The 23,591-nt window shown below is 37.3% G+C and overlaps 1 protein-coding gene across 1 annotated transcript; it reads right to left on the bottom strand.

The window, feature by feature from the left end:
* Window positions 1-262: 262 nt before the first annotated feature.
* On the bottom strand, window positions 263-11,800 carry FGF20 (fibroblast growth factor 20). The gene is made up of 3 exons (XM_056114356.1): window positions 11,515-11,800; window positions 4,412-4,515; window positions 263-1,121 (listed from the first exon to the last, which is right to left on the bottom strand). Exons 1-3 carry the CDS (start codon window positions 11,798-11,800, stop codon window positions 876-878), a joined length of 636 nt encoding a protein of 211 aa, XP_055970331.1. The 3' UTR covers window positions 263-875.
* Between the last annotated feature and the right edge of the window lie 11,791 nt (window positions 11,801-23,591).

Here is a 23,591-nt window from a genome sequence, read left to right as displayed (position 1 = left end):
TGAAGCCAAAACAATATAAAAATATTTAATTTCTTTTTGAAGGTGTGCTAAATTCAATACAAATTAGTAAGGCTTTTTTTCTAGGCCAAAGAAACCAATATTGTATTTAGAATGTAACTGAAGAATTTATAATCTATGTATAATTTATTTTTAAACAGAAATTCAAGATTGTAGTGTATGTTTATTGTGGTGCAAGAATGATGTCTTCTTTCCAACTCAAGAAACCAAACAATGGCACAATAAAGGAATTCTGTTGTTTCTTTACTCTTTGTATTATCTTCATATACCAGTAAAAAATAAACTCTTTAATAAATAAATATATATAATAAATATTTGCAAATTGAAGATGTATAAATAGGTCCACCCTTTTCAAATGTTATATCTTGATGTTGCATGTTTTATAGTCCATATTTTACCCAGGTTTTTTATGTGAGATGCCATAACCTGCAAAATACTATAAGGTTCTCAGAATTCTTATAGCAATAGTCTTTGCCCAACTATGTCAATCTATTTCTTCAACGTGAAGTATCTATTTTTTGTGTAATTTGTCAAGTAAACATAATCCAGAAGGTGAGGCACCAGCAGCAAACTAGGTGGGGTTCCCATTATCCATAATTTAACAATTTTTCAGCTTCACTCTGCTGGAAAGAACTGAGCTGGTGTTGCTATGGAACTTAAACCACCTAGAGAGAACTTGGGATACTTGAAGTCAATATTTTTTGGTGTTTTCTCAATGTTCTTTCCAAACGCATTCTTCCAGTAGAAAACAGAAGCTGTAACATTCTGAATGTCTTCCTGGGTTACTTGTTTTATGATGGAAGTTTGAGCTGAAAGAATAATTATGGTGGATTCTTCAGGAAGAACACTATCACATTTCAACTGTACATCAGTATGTCCTTGTATAATTCAGGAACTCTTTCTGGGTCCACTGGTCTAGGCAGGAAATGTGTAAATTTTTGATGTCTTTTAGATCTGGCACCATCTCTTGGAGTTCCATCTTTATTAAGTGCCACAAAATATCTTCGGCCAGTATCTCCATGTTTATATATGTTCGATGAATAAGTATTATACCAGTTCTCTTCAAATTGCTCCCTAAAAATGCATTCAGCTGTAAGCTTCTCCTAAAAAGAGAGAAGATAACTACCATTAAAAAACATATTCAATATACTGACATCTCCTCCCAAATATATGATCACCTAATCTTTGATAAAGGAGCAAGAAATGTGAAGTGGAGTAAGGAAAGCCTTTTTAACAAATGGTGCTGGCAAAACTGGATGGCTACATGCAACAAAATGGGCTCAGATCTCTGCCTAACACCATGTACAAAAGTAAGATCAAAATGGATTAAAGACCTCAACATCAGACCGGAATCCATAAGGTACATTGAAGACAAAGTTGGCAAAACCCTCCATGATATTGAAGCTAATGGTGTCTTCAAAGATGTCACGCCACTGGCTAAGCAAGTGAAAACAGAGATAGACAAATGGGACTATATTAAACTAAGAAGCTTCTGCACCTCAAAAGAAACAGTGACCAAAATACAGAGACAGTCTACAGAATGGGAAAGGATATTCGCCAAATACACATCCGACAAGGGGCTGATATCAAGGATATACAAAGTACTGGTTGAACTCCACAAGAAGAAAAGATACAACCCTATCAGAAAATGGGGCAACGAAATGAACAGAAACTTCATCAAAGATGAAATTCGAATGGATAAAAGACACATGAGAAAATGCTCTGCATCATTAATCATCAGGGAGATGCAGATCAAAACAACAATAAGATATCATTTCACACCACAGAGACTGGCCCAAATCCAAAAGAACAAAAGCAACTGGCGCTGGCGCAGATGTGGTGAGAAAGGGACTCTCCTTCACTGCTGGTGCAAATGCCGACTGGTTCAGCCCTTTTGGAAAACAGTATGGACGATTCTCAAAAAACTAGAAATTGAGCTCCCATTTGACCCAACTGAGCAATTCCACTCCTGGGAATATACCCTGGAGAGGCAAAAAAGTATAGCAGAAGTGAAATCTGCAGTTGTCTGTTCATTGCAGCACTGTTTACAATAGCTAGAATCTGGAAAAAACCTGAGTGCCCAAGAACAGATCACTGGTTAAAGAAGCTTTGGTATATCTACACAATGGAATACTATGTAGCTGTCAGAAAGGATGAAGTCATGAAATTTACATACAAGTGGTACTTCATGGAAAGTATCATGCTAAGTGAAATGAGTCAGAAAGAGCGGGATAGACATAGAAAGATTGCATTCATCTGGGGAACATAAAGTAACAAAATAGGAGACTAACACCCAAGAATAGCCGAGATAAGTACCAGGAGGATTACTCCATGGCTTTGAGGATAGCCGCACATGCTAGGGGAAAAGGCAGCTCAGATACAGAAGGGAGCAACAAATAAAGGGGGTTGGGAGGTTCCTCTCAGGATGGGAAATGCGTGATGAGAGTAGACTATAGTCCAAACAAGATTGCCACTCAATATCTCTTTTGCAAACCACAGCACTCAAAAGGAGAGAGATAACAAAAGGGAATGCCCTGCCACAGTGGGAGGGTGGGACGGGGGATGGGGGAAGGGGGGTGGGAGGGATACTGGGACTGGTGGTGGTGGAGAGTGGGCACTGGTGGAGGGATGCGTATTCGATCATTGTATAACTAAAACCAAAGCACAAAAATTTTAAGTCTACAACTGTACCTCATGGTGTTTCACTAATAAAAATTTAAGGAAAAAAACATATTCAAAAGAATTGCCTTAAAAAAGCCTCAATATCTTATTTTCATTTATTTGCTTATGATTATATTCTTGTCCAAAAAAAAAAAGAAAGAAAAATGTTTAACCGTTTTTCCTTTATTTTGACTTAGGTCTTATATTTCTAGAATTCTTTCTCCCAAGTGTTCAATTCATCAGTTTAGTTTAAAATGTTTTCATCTCAATGTTAATTCTCAATTTTAGTTTCAGAGACTTAGTAAGTATCCTGAACTTTCTCATTCTCCATATTTCTCCCTCCAACCACTAGCAACACAAATCAGGTCTAAAGTTTCTTTTGTTCTAATATGAAAGAACATTTTGCATATCAAAATGCTGCTTTCAGCTTGACATTTCTTAAAATCTTTCTACATCCCAATTCTTTCAGGAGCATTCCAAATCATGTATTTTCCCTGCATTATTTTATGATATATTTCCCATGATTGACTTTAGTCTGGATATTACTGTTGGGAAAATATAGTAAAGGCAGTCATTCTTGTTTTATGAAACTGAGTGTATTAAGCAAGGAAGTGACGATAATTTTTTAAATTTAGCACATATAGTATAAAGATTATATGTTTTTCTCTTTCAATCACCTTGTGACTATTATACACTTCTTTTCTCGGAACTAAGAGAAAGTCTGAGAAATACAAGTCTTGTGTATATAAAAGATATTATACTGGGGCTGGAGCAATAGCACAATGGGTAGGGTGTTTGCCTTGCACTCAGCCAACCCTGGTTTGAATCCCAGCATCCCATATGCATATGGTCCCCTGAGCACTACCAGGAGAGATTTCTGAGGCAGAACCAGGAGTAGCTCCTAAGCATCGCCAGGTGTGACCCAAAAAGCAAAAAAAAAAAAAATTACACTTACTGAAATATTAAAACCAACCTTTATCCGTGTCTTAAGACACTGATCTTAACTTAGACTTTATTTTATTTATTTATTTATTTATTTATTTATTTATTTGCTTATTTTATGTAGGAGTACTGCTATTTATTCAGCCACTGATTAGGCTGATTGAATTGGGTATGAGCTCCACTTAACTTAGATTTTAATCTAAGTGTTAATTTAAGAAAATAAGTTTCTAGGTAGTGTTTTCTACTAAATAATAAAAATAAATTCTCTTCAGAAAAGCTTACAGAAACACTGACTTCGAGATATGATTTTATACAAGAAGCACGCATCTCACCTTACCAATTTTCTTCTGTTAATTTTTAATTTTTGTAATTCTGTTTTGGGGATCACATCTGGTAGTAATCAGGGATCAGGTCTTTCTGTAGGCTAAACAAATAGGCCATATGTACTCAGCCATAGAAGATGATTATGGTAAAGAAAGTTTACAATAAGTGAATTATAAAGGTTAATGGAATCAAACCTGGCAATCTGATGTAGCAAGAGAAAAAAATGATCTTGTTTTCTATTTCTAATGGAAAGGAACAAAATATGAAGGAAAGCAGAAAGAGTCAGAATATGTTAGGAAGATCTAGTGAACTAATTCAACCGTTACTATATTATTGTTCAAATACAAGAAAATTTAGCAGTGTATAGACTTTTTCAAAATATACATAGCATTTTTCACATACATTATAGGTAGACAAAATGGACAGTCCTAATTTCAAAATTACAATAATTTTTAAATATACGTACCGATCCATACAATTCTCCTTTGTCGTTCATTCCAAGGTAAAGACCACTGTCCACACCTCTAATACTGACCAGTCCCACTGCCACACTGATAAATTCCAAGATACCTGAATTTAAAATAAATTACACTTATTAATATACATGTGACTAATGAGAATCATCCAAATAGTATGTTACCGATATTGTTCAATATAATGGCGCAGTATGAAGGCATTTAATAAAAACTGAAAAACTGCATTTTTATTGTTAGCCTCCTACTTTATAGATTAGCAAAAACTGAAAAGGAAAATGATACAATTATAAGTGTGTAAAACTTTAAATAAAGTTGATGAGTTTGAATTCCACATCAGTAAGTTCGGCTAGTCCGACTAAGCAAATTATTGTCTTCTCTGAACTTTAACTTCCTCATTTGCAAATTGAAATTTTCACAATAGAGTTGTAAGAGTGAATACATTTTGGCATTCAACAAGTTAAGCTATTATCATAAATTAGTTATATAATAATATTTGTGTTCTGAATTCCCTGTGATTTCATTAGTTAATTATAACTATGTCTATTGTTTTATTTTGCTTATGCATCTATAAATTAATAAGTCTTTCCCTCAAGCCCTCACCGTGTGAGTGTATCAGTATCTTATAGTTTATAATGGCTGTCTACTTATATTATCCATCTGGTCCTGAAAAATAATCCCCTAAGATATGTGTGGAATATATTATTATCCCCAATTTGCATATAAAGTAACTATGACTCAAACAGGTTTACTGACTTGCCAAAGCATATGATGTTTCAACAGAACAAACATTTGAGCACATCTTCTGAGCCTAAACAGAATGTTTATACTTCAAGAAACGGCTTCTTTTTTTAATGAATCACTAAGACATTTAGTTACAAAGTAGTTCATGATTTGGTGTCAGTCATATACAAAGTTTTAACACCAGTACCCTCACTAGTGTATATTTCCCATGACCAATGTCCCCAGTTTCCCTATCTGCCTCTAGGGCAGGCACTTTTCTTCCCTCTTCCTGTCTCCCTCTCTCTCTTTCCTTTTGGGCATTTCCTTTTGTAATTCAGAAGTTGAAAGGTTATCATGTGTATCCTTTTATCTACTTTCAGCACTCAGTTCTTGTCCAAGTGATCATTTCCAACTATCACTGTCATAGTGGCCCTTTCTCTATCCCCACCACTACTTGTGGCAAGTTTCCAACTATGGACCAGTTCTCCTGGCCCTTGTTTCTACTGTTCTTGGGTGTTAGTCTCATACTATGAGGAAGTTCCTTAAGGATAGTAAAGCAGTTTCCAAATTTCATAGATAATGTAATGTTCTATTTCCTGTCACATGATTCTCAAAAATAAATGTTATAGTTAAAAAGATTTTATATATAAACTATATAATAAACTAATAAGATGATCAAATATTAAGAAATTAGCATACAAGTATATTTTTGCTGTGAATAAGCTCTTTAAATCATTTACATTTATCAATGGATAAACTGGTATCAAAATTTCTCTGTCATATTATTATATATTATAATATTGTACATGTTATTATATAATATACTGTAGTATTATGGTATGCTATATATCATGATATATAAATATAATACTAGAGTGAAAAGAAAATGTTTCCCTGTGCACTTTTAAAACTACAGTTAATATATTTAACCTTTATAACTTTTTTTCTTTCCCAGAGACTACTGTAATTTTGGCACCCAAACTACAATTATTAAACCTAAAAATTAATCTATTAAGGATGCAGGCTCTTGAGGGGGAGAGGTGGACACTGGTGGAGGAATACCGACACTGGTAGTGGGATTGGAGTAGGAACATTGCATGCCTGAAATGATGTTCAGATCTGTAAATCATCACTGTCACTGTCACTGTCACTGTCACTGTCACTGTCCCCCCGCTGTTCCATTTGCTCGAGCAGGCCCAGCAACGTCTCCATTTTGAGACTTGTTGTTACTGTGTTTGGCATACTAGATACGTCACGGGTAGCTTGCCAGGCTTTACCATGCGGGTGAGATACTCTTGGTAGCTTACTGGGCTCTCCGAGAGAGGCAGAGAAATCAAACCCAGTTCGGCAGGGCTGGCTGCATGCAAGGCAAACGCCCTACCGCTGTGCTATGGCTCCAGCCCTGTAAATCATAATACCTAAAAATATTGAAAAAAATTAATATAGGTATCATTTGTTTGGAATTGTTTTCCTTAATAGAATTCTACCTTCACCCCTTCACAAACTTCTAAGTTTCATTCACAAATAATGTCAATGTGTACCACTTTGGATCATTTCGTGTATGTATGTATGTGTGTGGGGGGGGGAGGGGGGCAGGTAGAGCTCTTTGCAGTGCTTTTGGGCTGCTGTTGGTTGTGTGCTCACAAATGATCCCCTCTCCCCCAGCCACTGCTCAGGGGATCATATGTGGATCTGGAGACTGGAACCAGGGTCAGTCACAAACAGGCCAAATGCCTTTCCTCCAACACTGTCTTTCCAGCCCCAAGTCTTATTCTTGATTTATTGTACAAGTTCCTGTTTAGATACATGGCGTTCCCTAAGGCTAAGAGAAAACAATATGTAACAATTTGTTTATGTGATGGGCTTAATTCTTTCCAGAGTCTTTGTCCAAAATACATTCTTAAAGGCTCAACATGGATTATTAAGAATCCCAATGAGCTCTCTCAAACTATTAGTTCATGTAGATGACTAGAGTTATCAAGGATCTTCTAGTGTCATGCACTATTCAATAATCTACATGTGACTTGAAAGGAGTCCGTGTCCTTAATTGTAAGCCTAAAGTAGATTTTTTTAAAAAAAAGTAAAACATTTTATTTGGAGGGTTTTTTGAAGGGAAGGAAGGAGAGAAACTGGGAAAGAGTGGAGAGTGAGAGACAGATTAATGTGCTCAAGAGAGAATACAGGCTTCTCCAAGGGCGGAGAGCCCCGACACACCCCAGCATTAAATAAGAGAGCATAAAAGTACACATCTCAAAAGGGGAGATGCGGTGACACATGTGCTCAGGCACTGAATGTGCTTGGCCATGCTGGCACAAGCAGCACCCAGGCTCGGGAAGCATATGTGCCTAACCTAGAGAAGATTTTTTTAAATGACAGGAAGAGTCTAGAAAATCGTCATTATTTTCAAATACTGAAATAGGGGAAAAGCAAATACTAATCTCAACACCAAGCTCTGGAGACAGAGGTAGAGGGGGGGCAGATACTCTGGTGGGGAGTGTGGTGTGGCAACATTGTAGACCTGAAATATTATTATTAACAGTATTGCAAATTGGATTTAGAGTGACAGTACAGAGGGTAAGGCTCTTGCCTTGTCAGCTGCCACCCAGGTTAGATCCTCAGCACCCTGTATGGTTCCCTGTATTCTGCCAGGAGTGATCCCTGAGGGCAAAGCCAGAAGTAAGCCCTGAGCATCAGCAGGCATACCCAAAAATCAAACAAAGGGTACTGCAAATCATGGTTCCTTAATATAAAGAAGAAACCAAACCATAGAGCCCAACATGACTGGTGAAAGATAAGAGAATTTTATCCAGGGTATACTTACATATATGTAACTAGTTGAGCTGTACTGAATGCAATTCTAATTGAAAAGTATACTATTGTTGATGTAATTTAATTCTTTTTAAGTATCTTATATTCATTAAGATGTTATTCTCCATCAAAAAACAGGAACTGATTAAATTATTGGAATTTATAATACAGACAGTTTTTAGATACAATAAATTATGTGTCATTTCCATGTAAGACATCTTACAAAATACATTTTTTAAGTTCTAACAAACAAAATAGTAAAGCACCTATATTTTACTCTTTAAGATAATGCTGCTATCTTGTCAAAATGTAGTTATAGAAAAATAAGAAATGTTATATGTTATTAGCATAATTATATTTAACAATTTCAACTGTTAAGCAACACTCAAAACCTTATACATAACCTTGCATAAGTAACTTTGCAATGGCTCATGGGGGTTGATGGGAACAGAATTAGGTGTTTTTTTTATGTTCCTCTTAAAGATTTTAGCCACACTTTTTATTTCTGATCCTTTTTCTCCTCAAGGAAATAGTATACCACATAGTAATTTGTAATCATTTGATTCTTAAATGAGATTTGACAAGTCTTTCTTATTTATAATATGAGGTGGCAACTAAACTAATTCCTTAACAAAAGGTAGACATAAAAAACTTTCCTTAAGAGGTAATCACAGATTTTAGATAGATTTTCTAATGCCCAGTGTCCCATAAAAAGACTTGCAGGTACTTTGTCTTTCTGGTATCATTTTCAAAGCCAGCTTCTTTCAAAATCATAATAAACAGGTGAGTCAACCCACAATGCAACCACATCAGACAAATCTATGGAGAATAGGGGAGAATAAAGGAAAAGCCTTTAAAGGAATATGTTTGATCTCAGGCTAAAGTTTTTTTTAAGTAATGATTCCATGTTTACGTATTAGGTAAAGTCTTCCTATTGTACACTGTGGAGAAAACTTCTTATAAATATAGAACTACCCAATAGGAAATTATTTTAACCTCTTTGAGACCTTTTTAGTGATATTCTATTGATGTGGTTTTGAAATTTTTTTACAAATTCTGATATTTTAAAAAATGTGATCATGCAAAGGCAATTTAGATCCTCAAAAAATGTCATTTACTTGAATATCTCAAATAGCCCATCTTAATCCTTTTCAAAATTCTTACTTTGATGATACAGAAATGAGTTTAAAAGAAAAATAGCAAAGGCAAAGTAATTTTGTAATTAATCATTACAGCATTAGGAAAGGGTCAATAGAGAAGCATAGAGTGTTCACCACAGGCTGAGCATAAACTTTATTCTTGCCGACACTCCCCCCCCTCCCCAGTTCACTGACTGTGATCCCTACACTATCAGTGACCACTAGGATGCACTGTAACACACCAGACACTGTTTACTCCTTTAAACCACCTGACTAATCTGAGTTATCTTCCCTTTGTAAAATAGTAAATATTTTGTTCTGATATCAGCTTACCACTGTAGGGGGATTTAAATCAACACAAAATTAGACTAGGTTATACTTTTGCAATTACTAAATAATTATACAAACATCTAGTGTAAAAGAAGTGCTAGTGAGATGGTAATTCTGATAGGCAGCATCAATTCTTAAATAATGGATTTAAGTGCCATCTTAATGAATGTTATCAGGCCTCCAATTATTCACTAATCTCTTAGCATAGGGCCATTCTTATAAGGAGACAAATTGAAAGAAGCAAATGTCCTTGGAGAGACTTCAGCTGAATTACAAGGTTACTAAAAGAATTTCAAAGGCTAGTCACTATGTATCTCAAGAAGATTATATTACCTAAGCTTAGCTTCAATCTGCTCCATTTATAGTCATCATCACATTTGTATCCATTTCTAAATCTTCCAGGTAGCTGTAAGACTTTTTTGTAATGAGAGCACAAAGGCAAAAGAACTAAGCCACCTGGTGTCAGTGAGCCAAGTTCTTGAGAACCATGGGAATCTCAGCCTCCTCAATTTAGAAACCATTTTCAAAAGTGACCCCAAGGTAGGCCACTAGGTCATGACACTCCTGACTCATTGTCACTGGGAATTTGGATGAGATCAGTAGGAGCTGTAAACATATGGGTTTTAAAAAGTTAATTTTCTAAGCCTTTAAGTGCTACCAAATGACCACCACATGCTCATTTCTATATCCAGAGTTACAACTGCCCCTAGAACTGAGATTTACACTTCTCAAAAAGTTTTAATGGGCACTACAAGTCCAAAAAGGAATGAGAGTATAAAAACAAGCAGATGAGGACAAGATAAAAGAGGGTCATTTAGAGAAGTCTCAAAGAATTCCTTAGTACTAAGGAAGGAAGGTAAAAACTAATAGTCTTAGACCCTTTCAGACTGCTCCTAATAAATGATTCTTTAAAAAAAAAAAAGAAGAAGAGAAGAAGCATTATTAATCTCTCCAATGAGGCTCCGGGATTTGATCATCAAAATCCTCTAAGGGTGCCAGGTCCCTTAACTCTCATGGAATGAAAACCTTTGCAATAGGGAAAGATTCTGGGATTAGAATCTGGGTTAGAATCAGAACACATCTTTAAAGCAATCACCTAATTTAACCCTGCAAGTGTTCATACAAGAAAAGGAAGACTCAGAGTGATGAGGGCAGTTGCTGCACAGCTAGGGATTAATCAACCTTAGAAAACCTTATCATTTCCCAGTGTAAGGTTTTAACAATCGGCCTTTCATTTAACCCCTTCTGCTCCCAGGCTCTGCTGAAGATATTCTGAAACATATGCCTATGTGTTCCCACCCATATCTTCTTTCGCGTCCCCATTTCCTCTTACCCACTGGCAATGTCATGATCTTTGCTTTCTTGTTTCACTATTTCTAAAGGGGACCTTGGCTTGAAGAACTAACTGGGCGTGCTACTAGGAGCCAGATAGATCACCCTGTTCTGTCGTCCCCCACAACACCCCTCACTCCAAAAGAACTTTAAGGTAAAGCTTCGTGAGCCTGACAGTAGCTACAATGTCCAAGGAAAGTTAATCTGTTACCTCTCAGGTGAACATGTACATTTCGCTGCATAAATGCTCACTCTGTATAAAAACTACGACCCCCCACCCCACCCCACCCCACCCCACCCCACCCCAAGCAGTTCATCAACCGCTGCATCACTGTGGGACAGGTTTGAAAAAGCTGAATGCGTCTTGCTAATGATTTTTGTTAAGTGGACAGTGCAGGGGGTGGGGGGGGGGGGGGTGCGAGGCAGCAGCAGAAACACTGAAACAAGTAGCTGCCCGGGGAACGCGAGACAACTAGGTGAAAGCAGGTCTGGGTAGCCGCGGGCTGCATCCAGGGCAGAGCAGGAAGGTGTGTACGAAGCTCCCGGCCTTTCCCTGCCCGTTTCCCCTCCTCCCCACGCAGCCGCGAGCCAGAGGACGCCCAAGACCTCGGGCAGGCCGGCAAAGTCCAGTTCTGCGGTTGCACTGCCCGGTCCACTCCAGCCCGCACCTCGTCCCCTAAAGGTCCCTGGAGGGGAGGTCCCCGGCTCCCGTGGGAGACCGAGAGGGCGGCGCCGCGCTCGGGCGCCGGGGAAGCGGTACGTACCGAAGAGGCTGTGGTCCTGCCGGGTGCCCTGCACGCTGCCGTCGGGGAGGATCTGCAGGTGGAAGCCCGTGCGGCAGTAGAGCTGCCTGCGGCGCAGGATGCCGTGCAGGTGCGCGAGCTCCGCAGCCCCGGGCCCGCCGCGGGCGCCCCGCTCCGCCGCGCCTCGGCGCTCCCCCAGCAGCGGCGGCCGCTCCCCCGCGGGAGGCAGCAGGAAGTGCGAGCCCACCTGCTGGCCCAGACCCTCCAGGCCGCCCAGGAAGCCCCCGACCTCGGCCAAGGGAGCCATGGGGGGGCCAGCAGGAGAGGCGGCGGGTGCGGAAAACAAAAGACACCCTCCTCCCCCAAGGAGGAGGTAGGTGGGGAGGTGGATGGAGGGCTGGAGGGTTGGGGGGCTGGGGGGTGGGGAGCAAGACAAGTGCAAAAAGTTAAGGCCCGTTTACTCCTGGGAGGTCGCTGGGCGGACTTTGCACCGAGATCGCTGGGAAGCGCTCTCTGCCTCGGAGCGAGGTTCTCTCCTGGGGCCGGTGGGAGTCTGCAGCTGGCTTTGCAGAAACATCTAGAGCTGCCACTGCCAGGGCTGAGGCTGGGGCTGGGGCTGGGGGCTAGGGCTCCCGCCCCGCGAACTGATCAGATCACAGTCCCGTGCAGGTACACACCGACTATATACGCGGGTCCTCTTGACATATGCTAATCGAGTTCTTTCAAGCGCGCCGGGGAGGTTCTGTTTGAAATCTTATACCGGCCTCCTCGCAACACGTTTTCGCTCTCCGCGAGGAACCGAACGAGGCCCTGGATGCTTCTCTAGCCACAGCGCCGCAGAAAGCATTCCCGCACGTGGCCAAAGCTAGCCAGCAACTTCGGGGAGACGGCGTCCAGGCCCCTCTTTGGGGCTGTCCTGGCAACAACCAGCCGCGGTGCTGTTCGGCTGCTGCCTGCAGTGCCACCGCCTTTGATGTGAGCTGCTTCGCAGTGATAGATCGCTGCTAAGAGGAGCCAAGCTTGGCAGGTATATAGAAGAAGGGGGAGGGGGAGGAGGGAATGAGGGGCGGGCGGGGGGAGGAGGGAGGGGATGGGTAGGAGGAAGAAAAGGAGCGAAGAGGAGAATTGGACTCCTGAGAGCTCCTGGGAGCCTGCAGTGGACAGGTGCAAAGAAAGGTAAGAGAGAGAGAGAGAAGGAAAAAGGGCGTTACCTGAGGCTTAGACCTGCCCAGACACACATGAAAGGAAAATCAAAGCTTTGACAGTTTAACTCACTAATTTTAAAACACTAATAAACTGTACACGCATTGCTCTTTTCTTTTATCATTTAGATGGGGGATTTTCTTTACATAATCAAGGTTAGGTTAAGAACACACACACACACACGTACACACACGCGCACACACCCTTTCCAGGTTCTGTTTAATGTTTATCTTTGCTCAGATAGCATATAATATAACCAAGATCTCCTTATATCTATAAAAAAATCTTCATTTGTATGCTATGGTCATGGACTTTTTATCACCATAATTTAATAACAATATAATCCCGAATCTAGGGATTAAGGGTAAATCCAAGTAGGCTGAACTGTGGATGGGAAATACATATCCGTAACAGTGTCATAAATGATGAGTTACTAAATGATGGTAATTGATGACCCAGGAAATTCTTCTAGTCTTTTCTTAGCTATATTTTAAGGCTAGATTTGTGGTTCATATTTCGATTATGAAGACAGATAAATAGAATATAGTGTTGATTTTTGATGTGTTTTGAGAAATAAAATGTTAAAAAAGATAATAGTACATGTACCTACTTGTGAAAGAAAAAGTCTTTCACATGAAAGAGGTATCTATATGTCCAGTTAACCTTAAATCCATTCGCTAGTTAAATTCAAGATCCCTCTGTTAGCGTTCTTCAGTGGCAGAAGAATTGAGAATCATTTGACAGATGCATGCTTTTCCTAAACAAAAACTTTTAGGCATTCACTAAGTGCTAACTTTTCCATAATATTTCATGATTTGTTTTTTGGCAAATGCTTAAACACATCATAAGTTGTGTTTATTTCTTTTAATTTGCTCTGAAAAGTTGTTTGCTAATTAATTGACAGGTGCTTTAAAGTAGGTAAAGTTACATCTTTTCATCACTAAGGCCCTATGCACTGACCCTTGTTCAACTAAGTTTTAAGAGTACTTAACGCAAATGATTTACTGGTGATAGATATGAAATAAAACAAAAACACTAGCTGAAAACAATAAACAGATAAATCACTTTAGAAATGTATATTGCAAAGTCTGGTTTCAATGTTGTATCAGGTAAATGTCATATTATTTTACCTTTCTAATAACAACATTCTGTCTTGTGGCAGGACCCCCAAATCCACCATAATCAAGATTTCAAAGCACATCTGTGTAAACATTATCACATCAGTGTAAAACATCAACCAATGAGCTTTTACTTTGAACCAAATCTTCTTAATTGCAGTGTTAAATCAAAGAAAGTTAGATCAAAGTTGTGTAAATCTCATCGTGGGATAAGTAAAGTAGCCAGTACATACATTGATCACTTTTAAAGAAGCAATACTTAAAGGTTTAAAATTGAGATCAAGCACCTTTTAATGAGGTTTGTTTCAAGGTCTAAGTTCTGTACAACATATAATGCTGTTAATTATTCCACAGTGGATATATGCCTTCATCACCTGTTCCTAGAGGTACTAGTTCAGTCTACCAAATATTCCTCAATATGAACACTTGAGTCCCTCTGTGATTTATAGCTCTGAACTATTTAAATATCATATATATACACACATGCTAAAATATAGAGAAATCCTACATAATTACCAAATCCCAACTTACTGAGTAATTGTATAAAGTTATATAAACTTTTTATTTGTACAGCTTGGCTATTTTCAGGTGTGTTACCTTATTTGATTGCCACAACAACCTAATGAGGTAGACAGATCTCATTTTGTAAAGAGAATATTGTCTTGGATTCTTGTTCAGGGTTAAGTCTAGAGTCCTATACTTCAGGAGAAATTGTTTAAACCCCCTAATGACACTTTTTCCTTTTACGTAAAATAAGTTCAGCAACACCCTTACCTGGTCCTCTTTGCTTAGGGTCGCTTTAATACTTAAATGTGAAAATACATAGGAAAGCATTTTTAGAACTGTAGTTTTCTATGATATAAAATGCTAGAAAATTCAATTGTTAGGGGTTTTTTTGCTTTATAATTTATGTTTTAAATAGAAAATAAATCTTTTTTTACCTCAAACCAAACCTTTAATGTGTAAGTGTGAAACGGTGCTTAATGCTATTTTATAAAAGGCAAGAATAGAAACAAAAAGATAAGGATTTCTTTTGTTTGCACTAGTCATGTGACAGGAAAAGATAACACTAAAGATTTTTTTTGCAAATGCTGTGATGATATCATGGGAAGTTAAATAATTTTGAAGAGTGTTTTACAAGAGTGCATTATTCAGCTTTTAAGTATACACTGCAATCTAATCAACTTTGCCTATACTTCCTAGAGACCACACTTGCCTTGCTGTTATACAAATATGTGGTACAATTTCTACTTCCACAAAATGTAGTTACAGTTTTCCAGACCATATAATCCCTACATCACTTTCCAGCAAGCAAATGCATTGTAATGAAACTTTGTTTTCACAAGTGAAAAATTACTTGGTACCTTTTGATATTTCTATGTGCATTTAACTTGAGAAAAAGAGGGACTATTGAAATGTTATGGATTACACTCCTGATAAAACAAAGTAATTTTTCTCTGCATTATTTATTATTTGTAATTACAAAATTGTTGTCAACAATTTGAATTTCTATACTTATCAAACAGATTCAGTGCATTTTGATATATTCATAAAGTGGAGCATTATACAGCAGGTAAAAGAATGAGAAATGTCTCCATGAATTAATAAGGAGTATTTTGAGAAAATATTATTGAATAAAAAGAGAAAAAAATTAACACAGTTTATATGTAAAGGGCCCCCTTTTCTGTAAGAAGTAGAAAATCAAGAAACTTTAATTGTATATTTTTTAAAAACAAACACAGAATGGCTAAATCAGAAACTAATAAAATTGGTTACCTCTGATTATTTGGAATAGATGTAAATGGAATAGAAGAAATGGGGTATGATACTTCTTTGAGAATAACTTTTTAAATGTTATTAATTCTGGAATAATGTTAATATTTTAGGTGTTTTGTATATATGTAGGTTTTGTACATGTGTATGTGTTATTGGAGATTGAACACAGGGACTCACATATACCAGGCATTCACTCTACCACTGAGCTACAACCCTAATCCTAGATCATTTTAAGTAAAATAAATAAGAATAAGGGATTTGGAGTGGAATTTATTCTTAAGTTCAAGACACACGAACTTAACTGAATTCAGGCAAATAGTATAACCTTATATAAGGGACTTGTACAATATTGTTAAAGCAGACTTTCAAATATACTTTTAACTGTATAAAGTCTAAGAGAAATATATATTAACAAATATTGAATTGTTACAGAGATTTTTTTTCCAAGTTGTAAGGTTTAGATTTGTGTGCTATAATATTGAGCAAATGCGTAAGCATTTTTAACAATAATAAAAGCTAGGGCTTTCTCTGAGACAGCATGGGCTAAATACAAAAGCAGGGGCAACTGGGATGAATCCTGTAGTATTTAATTGGACTTGAAGTTATCAGTGTGTTTGTTGGTGGGTATGTGAATGTGTATGTGTGTGTGTGTGTGTGTGTGTGTGCGTGTGTCCTAGACATGTCCTTTAAAAGAGTCTAGAAGCAAAGATACAGGAAGGAAAACAACACAATTGACCTAATGGCTAGATACTAGTTTTTTAATTTAACCTTCCATTAAAATGATTCAGGCTTCTGAAAAATGTCTGGTTCCAGAAAGAGAGCATCATTTTTCTTCTTTAAGACTACTTTTAGAGTGGTTTTTTTGGTTTTTTTTTGTTTTGTTTTGTTTTTTGCTTTTTGGGTTACACCTGGCGATGCACAGGGGTTACTCCTGGCTCTGCACTCAGGAATTACTCCTGGTGGTGCTCAGGGGACCATATGGGATGCTGGGAATTGAACCCGGGTTGGCCGCGTGCAAGGCAAACGCCTTACCCTCTGTGCTATTGCTCCAGCCCCTAGAGTAGTTTTTAAGTAAACAAGAATAAGGTAGATAGTTCGCACCCAACTCCTGTCCTGATATGTGCGTAACCTCCCTCATCAGCATCCTCAACCAGAATGGTTCATTCATTGTAAATGATGACCTACATACACTGCAATACCATTATCACTCAAAGTCCAGAGTTGACCTTTATGGACTTGACTTTTTTTGTTTTTAGCATGTGTTTAGAAAAATACTTGTGACTTGTAAGCCATCATTAGAGTAAAGTGTAGTTTCCCTGTGCTGAAAGTCTCCTGCGCTCCATCTATCCTTGTTCCCCTCCCTCTCAACTCTAGTCATTACTAAGCAATTTGTTTACCTCTTTCAAAATGCCCTGTGGTTCAAACCACACTGTAACTTTTTATGGTTTACTTTTTTCACTTACTGATACACGTCTAGTATTCCTTAATGGCTTTCCTATGACTTGATCACGCATTCTTTTTTATACTAAAGAATTTGAAATTGTCTGAATGATGCAGTTTATTGATCCATTCACCTAGTGAAAAGTATCTTAGTAGCTTATACTGTTGATGTAACTATCCCTCTGCAGGTTTTGTGGGGACATAAAATGTCAGCTCCTTGGGCAGATACCAAGGACAGTGACTGCTGAATCATATAGCAAGAATATATTTAATTTTGTAAAAATTTGCCAACTTGTCTTCCAAATCATTTGCATGATTCTGCTTTCCCAACAGCAATGAGTGATAATTTTCACTGTTCACATTCTCAGCAACGTAAGGTGGTATCAATGTTTTAAAGTTTGACTATTCTCTTAGGGGTAGGTGTTATATCATTGTTTAAATTTGCAATTCCCAAAGGATATACACAACTAGAACATATTTTCACATTCTTATTTGCCTTCTGATATCTTCTGGGCTAAAATGTCTTCTAAATCGGAGGAGGGTTACGACTTTATGTAGTTGTTTTTCTTCTTGAGTTTTAAGATTTTTTTAAAATATATTCGGAGAACAGCCCTTTCTTGGGTGTAAATATTTTCTCCATTTTCCATTTTTTCATATTTCTTTTATCTTCTCTTTCACTTTATTCTATTCTTCACAGATAAAGAGATTCTTATTTTAATGAATTTCAGTTTACCAATTATATATTTTATATTGCACCTTTGGTGCTGCATAATAAAAGCTATAACCATATATACCTATTTATACCTAGGATTATTTTCTCCTATGTGATATTTTGAGAGTTTTAATTAGGCATATGATAGATTTTGAGTTCATTTCTTTGTGAAGAGAGTAAGGTCTGTCTAGATTCATATTTCTCCTATGTATGCCCTTTTATTCTAGCATTATAGGAAGTTCCATTACTGGAACTTTTCTGGAGGAGTTTAGATAAGATGGTGCTGAAGAAGTAGGGATGAAATCATCTCATTTGGGAGAACAATTGGGAGGAGAGAAATAAAAAAATACTAAAAGGACACTTCTTATGTTTGAGCACACATTCTTAGGAAAATATAAATATCTCTCCATAATTGTCACTTTGCAGTGAAAAGCTTAGCAAATGACAGCCAAGTATGGCAAGGTAACAGCTATGCTGTGCTAGCACCAACTCCTTAAGTCACATGTTGCATGCCACCTCCAAGTCACCCTACTGGCAGGTTAGAGAATATAAGGCAAGCATCAATTATATTACAGTACCTTTACAGTTCATAACAGTACAGTTATTGAAATATATCACATTTATAAGTAGTCTGGAGATCTACATTCCCTGGTGTAATCCTTCTATTAGAATACATGCTTTATGTGACAGGAATCTTTGACTCTTTTGTTCATTAATGGTATCAGACATCTATAGCAGGGCTTTGAATATTCTTTATACTTGATAAATAGCTGTTATTAATTGAGACACTTTAAAAAAAATAAAGTGCTTCCTTTGATTTTTTCAACTTATTCTCATTTTAGATATCCACTTGAAATAGTTCTAATTTGTCTCTTAGAAAAGTCATCCCTCCAAGGTAAAATCATTTTTAATCTTAAATAATAGTAAGCCTGGGCATAAAACCATGCACAGAGTAAGGACAGTGTTGGCCGCAGTAAAAGAATGACCGCAAGTCTCTCATGGGTCAGCCACTAGAGGACAGTGTCGGCACACATGCTTTCATCCTCTTGTTAAGGCCAAGAGGGACCTTGATAGACAGGACTGAAGGCTGACAAGTTTCAGTTCTCCAACTTTTTAGTCTTAGTCACACTGTGGGAAATTCCTCATGGAAGTCTCACTTCAAACCAAAAAATAAGCAGTAGAATTACAATCAATAGGTCATTGACATTTTCACTTGAGAAAATGTCAATAATCCTGCAGGGGAATAAAATCCAACTCAGCAGATATTGTGCAGCTGTCAGGACTCCGTGAAAGTGTTGACGCTGAAAATATTTGACTCTGGCTACTCCTGTGAACAAGGGTACAAGTTTCTAGCTGGCAGTGAAATAGTGGCATGAGTTCAAGGATAAGGAGCTGAGTCAAGTAAATGAAATGGCAGGGAACTGTATTTGGAGTTTTCCGTTGAGAATTGCATCAGCTGTAAAATCGCATGTACCAGAATCTACAATAAAAAGACACAACTGCAAGAACAAATATCCTCTATGTAGGCTTAAAAATATACTAATAAAAGAAATTTTCAGATAGTAGTATATAATGATTGACCTCAAGAAATCACAGACTCCAATTCTTTCCTTGGTCAACAATAAAATAAATCATAAACATTTTTTGTGAGATAGAATAATCGTATTGTATATTTCAGGGTAATCATTTTAACCCACCTAAAAAAGATTTAAATGGTAGATAGTATTTAATCCCTATCAATATTGTCCTGAAGAAAGAACATCTTGTTAAATTTGTGTGTACTCAATAAGTTTTTTAAAGTGTATATTTTTTCATTCAAAAAAATATGTTGCTATGTAACATGTTCACAATCTCTATATTTATGATACAGTCTATTTGGCAAAAATAAAGGAGAACATTATAGTACTAAGCTATGCCTTTAAAGGACGTAAAAAGACTAAACAAGCCTTGAGACAAGGGAAGCATTTTATTATTTTTTCTATTTGTTTTAGGAGAAGTTTAAGCCCAGCTAGTGTTCAGGGATTAGTACTAACACTGTGCTCAGGGACCATGCCTGGTGCCCATAGGCTCAGAAGATCATACGTGATGCTGCAGATCAAACCAGGTTGGCCACATTCCAGGCAAGTGCCTTAACCCCTGTACTATCCAGGCCCAGCATTTTAGACATTATATCTAAAAAGAGTCCTGTTAGGGATTAGAGAAAATAAAGAGGGGAAGGAGTCAAAAGCCAAATCAGAAAACATCCCCTGATAAGAATTTATCCATTCAGTTTCCTCCTATCTAACAGATTGGTCTAGACTAGATTATCTCTTCAGTTCCACTCAGCATAATAGTTTGTAATTACTTATCCAAACTTCAAGGTAAAATTTAATTGGAAGATAAAAATTCAGTAATTTTTCTCTATAGTTTTTAGAGATATCTCTTCAAATCACTTAAAATCTCCTCCCTTTAAAATAAGAAATTTAGGTGTTGGCAAGATAGTATAGAAGTTAAGATACTTGTCTTGCATACAGTTGACCCTGGTTTGATCCTCAGCACCTATTCTCTGAACACCACTAGAAAAGACTCCTGAAAACAAAGTCCTGAGTACAAAGTACAAAGTCAGGAATTAAGTCCTGAGCATGGCCAGGACCCAACCCCTATCCCCAAAATCACACACTTCAAGAAGCCTCTAATTATGAAGCTCAAATACTAATATTTTTTAAAAACAGATAAGCAAATTAAGATATTTCTATTTATCCATGAGCCTTTAAATTCTGTTATCATATATATATATTTCCATAGATATATCTTCAAGTTCTCATCATGATAAAATTCTCTACAATTTATATATACATATGTACATATGAATATATACATATACATAGAGACGAGACAGAGACATATAAACTTTATCCGGGGGCTATACCTGGTCTTTGTTCTGTGCTCAGGAGCTTCTAACAGTACTCAGATCATTTGTAGTCCTGGGTATCTAACCAGAGTATGCTGAACACAAAACAAGCACTTTAACCCCCGTACTTTGTCTCTGGCCATATAACTTATACCATAACTTTGATAATCCATCTATGGGATATGTAAGATATTTTTCAAATGTGATATCTTCTTGCTCTTATTTTTAAGGTTCAAATGATTTTCAGTGTTAAGTTACCTTTATTAGACCTGACTCTCATCATTCTAATTTCACATTTCTAACTATTGGCCTCTTTTCTCTGTGCTACTACAAGTCTAAAATAGTCCTTTATAACTGTCTGAGAAAAAATTAGAAGAAAATCCAGCTTTAATCTATAACCGACTGGAAGGGGAAGCTCATAACTTGTTTTGAAATGCATTTTTTGTCTGCTTCCACTTTTTAGAAGACGTAAAATGATCAATTATGCTATTAGTTCATCTTTAACTCTTCCCTCCTCTTCATTTGATTCATTTTCAGTTTGAGAAAGCACCTGGTTTTGATAATGATCTAGAGTGTCATATATTCATTTGTTTCATCGTTGTTTGATGTGCCTCTTTATTTAAAATACACTTAAGGGACATACTTTTCTCTGGCATATAGGTGCTTATAAGTTAGTCAGCATAATTATTATATTTAGCCATAGCCAAAAGTTTAATGACTAATTCTAGATATTATAGAACACAGGCCTCCATTACATAGATTTTGATCAAAGCACATGCCCTGAAACAACTATTGCACACAATAAAATCCTAATCAAAGATGATTCTTGTAAAACATATGAGAGATGGTTGAACAGAACTTCTTATTCTGGAATAATTTGTTAAGGAGACCATACACCTGCATGATGATGTTAGAAAGTTCATTTAGTGGTTTTCTACAAAATCTTATCATCAAGTTAAAGGTTCACTTCATTTCACTTCACTTCTTTTCCCTTGATGTGGTGGTCTGAGATTTATAGTACCTTGAACAGAATTGAGACCATCCTGAAAAATTTCAATCATTTTCAAAGTGCAAGATTTGTGGCATACTTCAGTTGCCAATACAGTTACAAACACTGACATCTTCAGCTTTTTTGTTTTTACCTCAACCTCTGAAATTTGAGGAAGATTGATTTATTTTAATAAAATATTTGCATAACGACACACATTGCTTTATCATTAATTTGGCTTAAGAATTACTGCTTTTCTGTGCATAAAATATAAAATTTAAGTAAAATAAATTTAAGTGTTGCTTATATTTATTATATACATATGTCACTGTATGATAAATATTAAGTAATAGTTTTATTATTTATTAGTGTATTTGGGGTTTACAACTGGTGGTGCGTAAGGCCACTAGGGCAGCCAGTTCTGGCAATGGTGGGGCCACTGGCAAGGCCTCTTCTTGCTCGAGGGTGTGTTCTGGATAAAATACAGGGCATGAAGTTGTGTTTACTACCACCTTGAGCTTTATTCTGCCTTAAGTTTAATATTTTTATCATGCCTAAACATTTGCATCAATATAAAGCAAATCCTATTTACCTGGTATGATCAAATGAAAGTTTATAGGGTTTCAGCTATTAAATATCTAGTTTCTTAATGGAATTCTACAGACTCAATACAAGAAGACTCTCTACCTGATCTGTGTAGTCAGTTGTACCCCTTGAGGCCTAAGATATATTTTTTAACCCAAGGTTCTTGTAGCAACATATATAATTATAAGGAATAAAAATAAATCCATAGTTATGTTTGTTTGTAAGGAGGTTGACTGAAACCTGCTAATACCAGCAAAGGCAGAAAAATTGATAACCCTCCTCTTTAACTAAAGGATAGGTAAATTCATTTAACAATTTGTGACTAAAGATAAATTACAGCATTTGATGATAAAAATTAATTTATCAAAAAATGTGCAAGACTTAAATTGCTGTTCAATGCAATTATTGGGAATACATTTGTATTTCAAAATGAAAATTTCTATTAATGTTTATAAACTTTTTTCCTTTGTTTTTTGGCACACACCTTGAAGTCATCAGGGGTTACTCCTGGTTCTGCACTCAGAAATTACACCCAGCAGTCCTCAGAGGGCCATATGGGATGCCAGGGATTGAACCCAGTTTGCCTATGTGCAAGGCAAATGCCTTACCTACTCTCTCTCCAGACCCTGTTTTTAAACTTTTTAATATTGTTTTAAACCATTAGGTAAGTTTCAAGTGCAGAGCAATATAATATTTTTTTGTTTCTTTTTATAAACTTTTTCACTGAATCACTGTGAGATAGACACTTACAAAGCTGTTCATGATTAGGCTTCAGTCATACAGTGTTCTACCATCCATCTCTCTACCAGTGTACATTTCCTAGCACCAGTTTCCCCAGTTTCCCTTTCATCACTCCCACTCCTCTGCCTCTCTGTCTCTGACTCTGTCTGTCTGTCTCTCTCTGTCTCTCTCTCTCTTTCTCTCTCTGTCTCTCTCTCTCTCTCTCTCTCTCCTCTCTCTCTCTCTGGCATTGTGGTTTGCAATACAGATACTGAAAGGTTTTTGTGTATATCCCTTTACCTACTTTTAACACTCAGTTGTTGTCCACTAGGATCATACCCAACTATTATGGTTATACTGGTCCCTTCTCTAACTTACCTACCCTCTGCCCTTACCCCCCAACACACACACACACACACACACACACACACACACACACACTTGTGATAGATTCCAAACAGTGACCAGTTCTCCTAGCCCCTGTTAAACTCTATCAGGAAGATCTCAGGGGTTACTCTCAGCTCATCATTCGTGAATCCCTTGTGGCATTTGCCTTGCATGCGGCCAATCCGGCCAACCCGGGTTCGATTCCTCTGCCCCTCTCGGAGAGCCCGGCAAGCCACCGATCTTGCCCATACAGCAAGGCCTGGCAAGCTCCCCGTGACA

The sequence above is a fragment of the Sorex fumeus genome, unplaced genomic scaffold (genome assembly GCF_029834395.1).
Source record: "Sorex fumeus unplaced genomic scaffold, SorFum_2.1 ptg000024l, whole genome shotgun sequence".
In the NCBI taxonomy this organism is placed as follows: domain Eukaryota; kingdom Metazoa; phylum Chordata; class Mammalia; order Eulipotyphla; family Soricidae; genus Sorex; species Sorex fumeus.
This window is presented reverse-complemented; position numbering and strand designations above follow the sequence as displayed.